The sequence below is a fragment of the Phragmites australis genome, chromosome 5 (assembly GCF_958298935.1).
Source record: "Phragmites australis chromosome 5, lpPhrAust1.1, whole genome shotgun sequence".
NCBI lineage: Eukaryota > Viridiplantae > Streptophyta > Magnoliopsida > Poales > Poaceae > Phragmites > Phragmites australis.
In genome coordinates this window covers 46111596-46121894 of record NC_084925.1, presented here as the reverse complement: position 1 = coordinate 46121894, position 10299 = coordinate 46111596, and the positions used below count along the sequence as shown (strand labels likewise).

The window sequence follows — 10299 nt, the reverse complement described above, 5'->3', positions numbered from 1 at the left end:
GGTCCAATGATCAGATGATCTACACGCTGAACAAATGGACAGTAAAAGTGGCTTGATTGGCTCAAGTATATATATCCGATAGTCCGATAATGAAGTTCAAAGTTACACCAGGATATTTGTTATTCATAATGAGTCTGAGTGCAATTCCAATGACTAGTTTTTCCTGGTGTGCATGCCAGATGGTCTAGTGTTTATACTGATGTTAATGTTGGATCATCCCGTGTTTACATTTTTTTTGACCGTTGAAGCAACGGTTAATTCATGAGTTTAAGGCTATAAATACCCAAATCGGACATTTGAGTGTGCTTAGTCTAAGAAAGCTTATAGACAATTGAGAAGATATATAAACCACAAAAGTGTTAAAAGTGGTCATCAAAGGCAATTAAGCACAATATTAATGAATGATTACTGCTAATAGGACCGGATAGAGTTGTTGCTAGATGTTGCTCTATAGAGAGAGGATCAATGAGTGATTATACATTGTAAGGTATGCTAATATCTTGGAGCCTTGGTGACTCACCGGTACCGTGAGTCTTGATGTCTCATACTTATTGATCATCCAACTTGGTGCAGAGTGACGGTAAGAAACTTATACGTTGACGCGGATACCCTTGACTTGGTGGCTTAAACTTCAAAGTAAAGACGACGGCAAGTGACTGGAATAGTGGTTGAGGTATTGCCTTAGTGGTTTGATGACTCAACCTACTTGAGGTCTAAATGGCCCAATGGCCGTGATCGGGTATTGTTCGGGAGCTATATCCTAAGTGTTTACTCCAACGTGGACTAGAGGTGACGTTTATGCTATCGATACTACGAGATAAAAATTATTTGTGCCGATTTACTCTCTCTACTGTCTTTATATTTCCACATTTATATACTTGTAATTTAACTTTGTATGCTTACCTTCTCAGTGTTTTTTTAGGATCGACTATGAATTATAAACGTTTTTAAATGATATAGTAGACATATTAGATGAACTAAAATACATTTAGATAGAAGTAAATCTAGATTTATCTTATAAATTTTTTAGAACTAATTAATTTTAAGTATCATAATTTACTCTTTTATGCGTGACAGACCCTACCGAAAACAGAGTATATGTCTAAAACAACTTTTTTTTCTTCATTGATAAGAGTAATGTAATCTTGCGGGTGGAACTCCATGGATGCCGGGCTGAAAGAAATCTGCAAATAAATGTTCTTGCGAGGATCATCCTGCAAAAAGGTGTGGCGCGTGCTTGTCATCCGAACCTTTCTGACCCGGTGCCCTGGCTCACCATACCGAGCCAGACTCAAACCCGCACCCATGCCTCATCTATCATCCCTCTCCCTCTCCATATTCATCTCTCGTCCTCTCTCTCTCCCTCCCTCCCTCCCTCTCTCTCATGTAGAAGTAGTAACCCCTCTTCTCTTCTTCCGAAGCGGTGCGGGCGGAAGCGAGCGAGGACGAGCTCACACTAGCGAGGACGAGCACACTCCACCCACCAATTCCCATCCTTCCGCCTCCGAGCTCGCCGCGAACGCCGCCGCGGTCACCCCCGATCGGACATTGGATCCCTCCCCGCTCGCCGCCGGCCCGGCGGCGAATCCCTAATTTTTGCGGGATTTTTTTGCGGCTATTTTTGTGACTCCTGGGTCGCGAGATCGCGCCTAAGCGGTAATGTGGGCTCTTATCTCTTCGTTCCCCGCGAGTTCGAGACAGATTCGCCTGGCTCCGCCTCTAATTTCTGCTGTTTCTGGTCTGTTTGCCGCGGTTGCAGAATGGCGCAGAGCAACTGGGAAGCGGATAAGATGTGAGCGATTCTGATGTGTTTTCCTGCTGGTTTCTGTGAACTTTTTTCTGTTCGATTGGAGCTGATTTTCGGTGCTCGTGATGCAGGCTCGATGTGTATATCTATGACTATTTACTGAAGAGGAACCTGCAGACGACGGCGAAGGCGTTCATGGCGGAGGGGAAGGTTGCTGCTGATCCAGTCGGTAATCATCTCCTCTACTTCTGTTACTTCGTCCTTTGTATTTGCTGCCGGGTTAGGTTTTGTCTGCGACGAGAGTTTGCCTATTGGCTGGGGCGTGAATTCGAATTTTGAAGTAGAGTTGAAGCCTTTGAGCTTAAATAGGACTGTGAATTTGGGGTTTCTGTGCGGAATAGCCCCCCCCCCCCCCCCCCAAAAAAAATAGGGCACGGGATTTGGAATCTGAATTGATCTATATATTGGTTTTCAGCCGAATGGGAGTAGAGGATTCGAATTCGAAGGGGTTTGGAGAGTTTTGAGCAAAATCTGAGCAGAAAAGCTCTAAAATAATGCGGTAGTCCTGAAACTTGAAGAGGAGTTGGTTAGGCTTGCAGTGAAATGGGTACACACTTCTGCGGGAAATCGCAGTATTTTATTTCCCAACCTAGACACATAAGATTGTTGCCGTTAGGTATTGTTATTGAGAGGATTGGTGGCGTGCCATGGACGTTTTTGCATGCTCATGCACATGAATTTTGATGAAGGTGGCAATTAATGATGCATTCAGTGATGTAACTAACTTTGTCATGATTTTTTTGTCGATAGTGCTTTAGTTGAAACCTAATAAATTTAGAATTCTAAATGCAATAGTACATTCTACCTTTTTTAATTTTCTTTCATTTTTCCTATTTAAAGTAAATCGATTTAGATAATTGCTTGAATTTTTAGTTGTCAAGTGCACAGTGGTGTTGTATGGATGGATTGGAGATTCATGCAAAGTAGAAGCTGCATGGCTGGCGTTCATGTAGCAAACACGATGCATCTTGACATTTATAGTCACTGCTCACCAATAAGCTACTAGTGGTGATTTAGTAAATGCTGTTATTTTATCCAATGCTTTTCAATTGAATTATCTCAACTTGCTATGTTTGGCTCAAGCGTTAAAGTTTGCCTGAAGATTCAAATAAGAAAACTACTTTATCACTTGTTCATGTGTAGAGTTGATCATACAGATGCGATAGAAATGTAGTTTTGGAGAAGCTACAGGGAGTCTTCATATATGGGTCTTTTCAACACAATCCAGCATGATAAAAATAGAAATTAACAACAGACTTCCACCTGCTAATTTATTTAGTGGCAAATATTTTTGATTATTTTATGTAACTGCGTGACATGCTTGTTGTGCAGCTGTGAAACTCAACTAGCTTATAATAAGACTGCACCTGTGTATCAGAACTGGATGTCCGCAACTTCTAGAAAGTAGAAACCACACTGTTCTGTGCTATGATTTGAGAAGTAATTATTGATGCATGATAGTTATTGTCTGAAAGGTCTGAAAGAGCCCCCCCTTATGGCTATTGGCTCATTTGCATTGTGGGAGCACCGGAACAGGAAGTGGAAAGCAGTACCAATATAAATTGGCATATTGCCCAGATTCATGGTATGATAAGAACATCAGGACAGGAACGCAGTGTCAAACTTGGTGTAGAGCGAATGCCATATGCCTGCCCACTCCAAGACCACCTTTGCGTGATTTCTTTGGAACTATTTTTCTCCATTAGTTTGTTTGCACAGTTGACTCATCCAAGTATTATTATGTTATACTTGTGAATTGTGATGCAGCAATTGATGCTCCTGGAGGGTTTTTATTTGAGTGGTGGTCTGTCTTTTGGGATATATTCATCGCAAGAACAAATGAGAAACATTCCGAGGTTGCAGCGGCATACCTAGAGGTAGCTTTGGATTGCTTAATTCACCATGTATCTATTGTTACTTTGATCTCACAGCATGTATATCCGTGTTGGAAATATAGGCACAGCAAATAAAAGCAAGGGAGCACCAGCAGCAGATGCAGATGCAACAGTTGCAACTCATGCAGCAAAGACATGCTCAACTTCAGCGAACTAATGCAAACCATCCTTCACTTAATGGTTCAATAAATGCTTTAAACTCTGATGGCATTTTGGGGCCATCAACAGCTAGTGTTTTGGCAGCCAAGATGTATGAAGAGCGCTTGAAGCACCCACATTCAATGGACCCTGAGGGATCACAGCTTTTTGATGCTAGTAGAATGGCTCTTCTCAAGTCAGCAGCAGCAAACCATGCAGGGTGATCATCCATCCCCTCCCCCCCAAATTTTTTGTTGTACACTTTGTAAAAGGAAACGGGGAAAAAGTTAAAATTGATATATCTGTGGTGTTCTCACCAAACGCATCATTTTGTGGAATTAGGCAATTAGTTCCTGGGACTCCTGGAAATGTGTCTACAACTCTGCAGCAAATCCAGGCTCGGAATCAGCAAACAATAGTGGGTTATTGGTCCCATCTTGTGTCATTTCAGTTTGCAATTTCGTCCACTAGTTCATTAAATGTATGCACTTATAACCCAAATGTTCTTTCTAACAGGATATTAAGAGTGAAGGTAACATGGGAGTACCCCAAAGATCTTTGCCCATGGATCCATCATCTTTATATGGACAGGGAATAATTCAACCAAAACCTGGATTGGGTGGTGCAGGTGTGCTCTTTTTCCCTGTGTGTTGTGAGTTCCTATGTCACTAACGCTAGCACTCCGCAAAGGCACCCTCTGTACAATACCCTGACTTCGGCGCTGCAGATACATATTATTCCCTCCAGTCACAAATAAGTAGCAAAACTATAATATTATGTAACTACTACTCGAGATAAATTTACTCATACCATTTTCAAATGTTCAATCTCAATGTATAAAGTGGTATTTATGGTCGAAGTTTAGATACTTTGACTGCACGCAACCCAAAACTTCACTTATTTGTGATTGGTGGGAGTAAGAGGAATCTATAATAGGAAAACTGGAAAAATAGGAAAAAACAGTTCTCAAATAATATTCGGTTTTGCAAGTTCATGTTTCAAAGTTGATTGCATCTTTCCATTGTAACTACAGTTCTGTTCTTCTGTCATTCTTCCACCGGAAATGAATCCTGATGAAGAACTTTTAGTATGAGATGTGGATTTGTTGGTTTGTATTAACTTTTGACGGCTAAGATTGTGCTATACCAACCTAATGTTGCAGAAAATGGATGTGATGGCAAGTAATTAACTAGCTACAATGGTTTTTCTTTTGGTTGATGGGGCTATCTCTTGTATATAATGTGAAACATTCATTTCAAGAAGACTATACATTTCTCGTTCTGTCTGTTCTTTTCTTGAAATGCCTTCTATTGTGAACAGGACTGAACCAAGGTGTGAGCGGTTTACCGTTGAAGGGTTGGCCATTAACTGTAAGCTCTGCAACAGTTCATTACCGTATGTGTTCATATTTTTTGGAATCTAACCACCTATCAATATTGGTGCTACCATCTTTTATAGGGAATTGACCAATTGCGGCCGAATTTAGGTGCTCAAATGCAGAAGCCATTTCTTTCAACACAGTCACAGTTTCAACTTATGTCACCACAACAGCAGCAGCAATTCTTAGCACAGGCCCAAGCACAAGGGAACCTTAGCAACTCAACTAATTATGGGGATATTGATCCCCGCAGATTTACAGCGCTGAACAGGGGTGGGTTGAATGGTAAAGACGGACAACCTGCTGGAACTGATGGGTGCATTAGTTCCCCTATGCAATCCAGTTCACCAAAAGTCAGACCAGACCAAGAGTATCTCATGAAGGTTGGCTTGCTTTTGAATTGTGCTTTCATTGCAAACATTTTGTCTTTAAGTTTGTATAATTCTCTGGCTCTAGTTTGTTGGAATCTAACACTATCTGAAATCTATCCAGATGCAGCAGACATCTTCGCAGCAAGCGCAAGAACAGCTTCAACAGCAGCAACAACAACAAATGCAACAGGTACTGACAGTATACCCAACCTACGTATTTCATGTTCTGCCCCTGCTGAATTGAAACTGCAAATCTTCTCAGCAATACTGTGTCTTGTGCCTCTACTGCTGCACTTCTATCAACAAATTACAAACTTATTGTGAAATACTCAGATATAGTGTGCACAATGGAATTAAGATGTTTATCTGAGAAAACCTTAAAAATACACTAGATGGTGTGGTGGTGATGCGCTGCAGTCCCGAACTCTAGGCCTTGATCTAGGGTTTCGGGTAGGTTTTCCTTTGCAATTTCAAACCAGTTCACACCAAATCCAGTTCACCACATTGCTAGCCTTGCTCCTGATCTCATTCTCAGGTTGGGAGTTCCCTGTTTTCTTTCTCTCTTCCAGTTTTTGTTCTGTAGTCTTAGGGCAGTCATGGCGAGTCACCAGGGAGGAGACGGGGAGGACCTGGATGGACTCATGATGGGACTGAAGCTTTCGGAAGAGGAGAGGATTGGAGTTAAGGGTGCGCGGCGGACGAGATCAAAGGAGTTGCCTCGTACCCCGCAAGCGGTAGGGAAATTGTTCTTCGACAAGCCGGGGAACACCAATGGCATGGTGCAGGCGATGGGGAGAGTGTGGTGCCCAGACATGGGGATCAGAGGCAAGGATCTTGGGGATAATTTATTTCTATTCTCCTTTCTTCAACCGGGAGGCAAGAGGCGGGGAGTTACTGAAGGGCCATGGGAGTTCGGCGGTGATTTATTGATTGTTGTTGATTTCGATGGCAGCAAGCGTTTGGATGAATTGGAGTTCCTATATTGTCCTATTTGGATTCGTGTTTTCCAGTTACCACTCGGTATGATGAATGTGGCGACTGGAGAGACGATTGGAGAGAAGATAGGAGGCGCCATTGAAGTTGATGCAGATGTTGATGGTATGGCGGTGGGTAGGTTTCTGAAGGAAAAGTGGGAAGTTGTCCTTTGCATACACTGGAGACCAGTTTGGCAGTTATGACATGTAAATTTGCATACTGTAATAAAAAATGTTTTCTTTTGATGGGTGCATACTAAACGGTCCCTGGCAAACTATCTCATTTTTAAATAACTAATGATGAACAATCGGCTATTGATCCTTATTTTTATTTCGGTTTGCATGAGTTACTTGCAGTTTGGTTCTTAATAACTGATGTCCTTGCCGTTTATCTTATATCTGCCCCTTGTTCTTGAATTATTTGTTATCTCCAGAACAATAGAAAAAGAAAGCAACCTACATCTTCGGGACCAGCAAATAGTACTGGTACAGGAAACACTGTGGGTCCTTCAGCCAATTCTCCACCATCTACGCCATCGACACATATGCCTGGTGATGGACTTGGAATGGCTGGTAATATGCGCCACGTTCCAAAGAATTTAATGATGTATGGTGCGGATGGAACTGGACTTGCCTCCTCTTCAAATCAAATGGTTACAGCTTTTACTCTTCATTTAAAGTATATACCTGGATGTATATATCTATTATTATATGTTATTTGGATAAGGAACACAATCGTTGTATGTGACAGGATGATCTGGAGCATTTTGGTGATGTTGGCTCGTTGGATGATAATGTTGAATCCTTCTTATCCAATGACAATGGAGATGCCAGGGATATTTTTGCTGCACTAAAAAGAAGTCCTGCAGAGCCTAACCCAGCAGCTTCTAAAGGTGATATTTCTGATGTTTTTTTTATTGTTTTTGCAAACATCAAGTAACACGCTCCTTCTTTGTTAGGTTTTACCTTCAGTGAAGTTAATTGTTGGCGCACAAGCAACAGCAAAGTTGTTTGTTGCCACTTTTCTTCAGATGGCAAGATTTTGGCTAGTGCTGGACATGAAAAGAAGGTATCAATAAATGCCATGCAATTTTTTTTTCCTATTAGAAGTGGCACCTTTTTGCACCCCTGATGTTTATGAATATGACGTACTTAATTTTTGTTGTAGGCTGTACTTTGGAACATGGAAACTTTCCAGACACAGTATACACCAGAAGAGCATGGCCTTATTATTACTGATGTCCGTTTCAGACCTAACTCTAGTCAGCTGGCAACATCATCTTTTGATAGAACTATTAAACTATGGAACGCCGCAGATGTAAGTTATGTTTACATGTTCATGTGCAATAGTGAGATTATGCTATTGTATTGTGCCTCTTATAGCAATGCTACCATTATGCTTATGCATTCTGCACGCTAGTACATATATGGACTTTGTTTTAGAGTATTGGTCATCACAGTAAATGTAAATACAACTACTCCATATTGTCCATGTCTCAAAAGTAAACAAGGCCCAATCATGGCACGAATGAATTGCGTTTAAATAATGTATGTTTGTCCCTTTTTGCATCTTGATCTGCAAATTGTATTCTATTATGAGCATTCTAGTTCAATACACCATCTCTGGTAACTGGTTAAGTACGCGATATGTGTGACCAGGCTTGACCCTTGAGTTTGAAGTTACTTGGATATGTACTTGCATTTGGTACGGTATTGCTTATGTAACTTGTTTTGCAGCCTGGATTCTCTCTGCATACGTTCACTGGGCATAACTTCCAGGTCACGTCGTTAGATTTTCATCCAAAGAAGACAGACCTTTTGTGCTCTTGTGATGGCAATGGTGAAATCCGATACTGGAATGTGACCAAGTTTTCATGTATGCGGGTCATAGAGGTTAGTAATATTCTTTTTCAACCTTGAAATTTCCTAAATGGTTGCGTGGACAAATTACTTATAGATTTAATAACTGTTTTGTCCAACTTTATCTTATACAGGGTGGCACTGCCCAAGTTCGATTTCAACCTAATGCCGGACAATTTCTAGCCGCAGCTGCCGAAAATGTGGTTTCCATATTTGATATTGAGACGCATGGCAAAAAATACACCCTGCAGGTTCTGTTCTTGTACACCAGCTATCTTCTTTTTGTCGAAAAGTTCAATATGGCATTTTCCTTCACTAGCACCCTGCAGATGCATATCTTGAATCCACGATCATACTGTCTGCAGAATATGACATAACTGCATTATTGTGCATGATTTTCCTGTTTTGTAGTGAATTTCTTCTTTGTTCTGGGTTGGACCTGTAATTAATCAGGTTTTGTCATGTAATGTGAACCTGGAGTACTTGATTTTTAATCTCAGGGCCATAACACAGATGTGCAGTCAGTGTGCTGGGACAACAGTGGGGAATTCATTGCCTCTGTCAGTCAGGACCTAGTTAAGGTTTGGTCAATAGCATCAGGCGAGTGTATTCATGAGCTTAGTTCTAATGGAAACAAGTTTCATTCCTGCGTGTTCCACCCGAGCTATACCAATCTCTTGGTTATTGGAGGCTACCAGGTAACTATGACTCTTCTATTGAGTCTAGTCACTACTTTAATTTAACTTAAATCTTTTTCAGGAAGTGTATGGCACTGTCTGTTTGTATGAGTAAACTTGTCACCTATATGTCCTTAGTCGTTTTTGTTTCGTCTCTGTTGACAAGAATATGCATAATCCAATATACCTGATGTTGGAAAGTTGGCATATTCCAATTTAACAATGAGATGCAAGCAGAAGCTTGTTAATGCATACTGTAGTGTCAAGTCTTGTTAGCAATAGCATTTTCCCTTCTCGAGGCATAGTCTACTTACGGTGTTGGAATCACTGATCACAGATTCAGCAAATCCGATCACATTTGATCTTTGTAGTTCATTTTCTGGAAGTTTCTCATTAACATTATGATTGTGCAGTCTTTGGAGCTATGGAACATGGTGAAGAACCAGAGCATGACGGTACAAGCTCATGAAGGTCTAATCGCGGCATTGGCGCAATCACCAGTGACTGGGATGGTGGCTTCTGCGAGCCATGACAATTCTGTCAAGTTGTGGAAATAACAATAACAACAATAATGATGCATCTAGATAGTTTTTTTCCTGGATAATTGATATTTCTTCGGCCGAGGCATAAAACGGCGGTGATCTGGGTGTCGTGGACCAGTGTGTTGTACTCGGCAAATAAGGAAGAGTAGTAGCTGGGTGCCTGACTGACTGTCGCGGTTGAGGTGTTTATGGCTGATTGCAGGGAGTTTGTGCATGGTTGTACTTATCTTGATAGGTTGCTTGTGTAGCTCAAAAACAAAGAAGAAAAGAACAAAGGCTTAAATGTACCCGCCTGTTCTATTTTTATTTATATTGTACCATAAGTAAAGTGTAACATTCCCTGTTTCGATTGGAACTCGCTGCAATTTGCCCCTGGCAGTTGGTTGGGAATTCTCGAGTCTTGTGACTGTACTGTAATGTTCTTGATCTGCATGAGTGATATACTGAGGTTAAGCGACTGTTCTTGATCTGCATTAACCCGGCCTTTAAGAAAAACCGAGGAATTCGGCTTAACAGGCGACGAATGATTCAAATTTTGAGCCACTAACTGATTTGTCTCAAGATCATGCCGATTCAGCGGATCAAACACCGACTTTCGTGGGAAAGCTAAACCATCAAAACCTGACGAGACTTGAGAATTGTCACCAACATGAGTAG

At 41.2% G+C, this 10299-nt stretch overlaps 1 protein-coding gene across 1 annotated transcript; it reads left to right on the top strand.

Annotated features, from left to right (window-relative positions):
- Positions 1-1325: 1325 nt before the first annotated feature.
- On the top strand, positions 1326-9929 carry LOC133920069 (transcriptional corepressor LEUNIG_HOMOLOG-like). Its single transcript, XM_062364711.1, has 18 exons — positions 1326-1656; positions 1760-1792; positions 1879-1976; positions 3575-3684; positions 3765-4060; positions 4183-4258; positions 4357-4468; positions 5161-5210; positions 5299-5601; positions 5711-5779; positions 6998-7216; positions 7315-7456; positions 7523-7632; positions 7732-7881; positions 8301-8456; positions 8558-8674; positions 8924-9121; positions 9514-9929. Exons 2-18 carry the CDS (start codon positions 1761-1763, stop codon positions 9655-9657), a joined length of 2382 nt encoding a protein of 793 aa, XP_062220695.1. The 5' UTR covers positions 1326-1656; position 1760; the 3' UTR covers positions 9658-9929.
- The last annotated feature ends 370 nt before the right edge of the window (positions 9930-10299 follow it).

Bases quoted from the DNA above. Each gene is read 5' to 3' on its own strand.
- LOC133920069 (XM_062364711.1), top strand. From the start codon at position 1,761: ATGGCGCAGAGCAACTGGGAAGCGGATAAGAT. The intron at 1,793-1,878 runs GTGAGCGATTCT...CTCGTGATGCAG, and splicing joins AACTGGGAAGCGGATAAGAT to GCTCGATGTGTATATCTATG. The intron at 4,061-4,182 runs GTGATCATCCAT...TTGTGGAATTAG, and splicing joins GCAGCAGCAAACCATGCAGG to GCAATTAGTTCCTGGGACTC.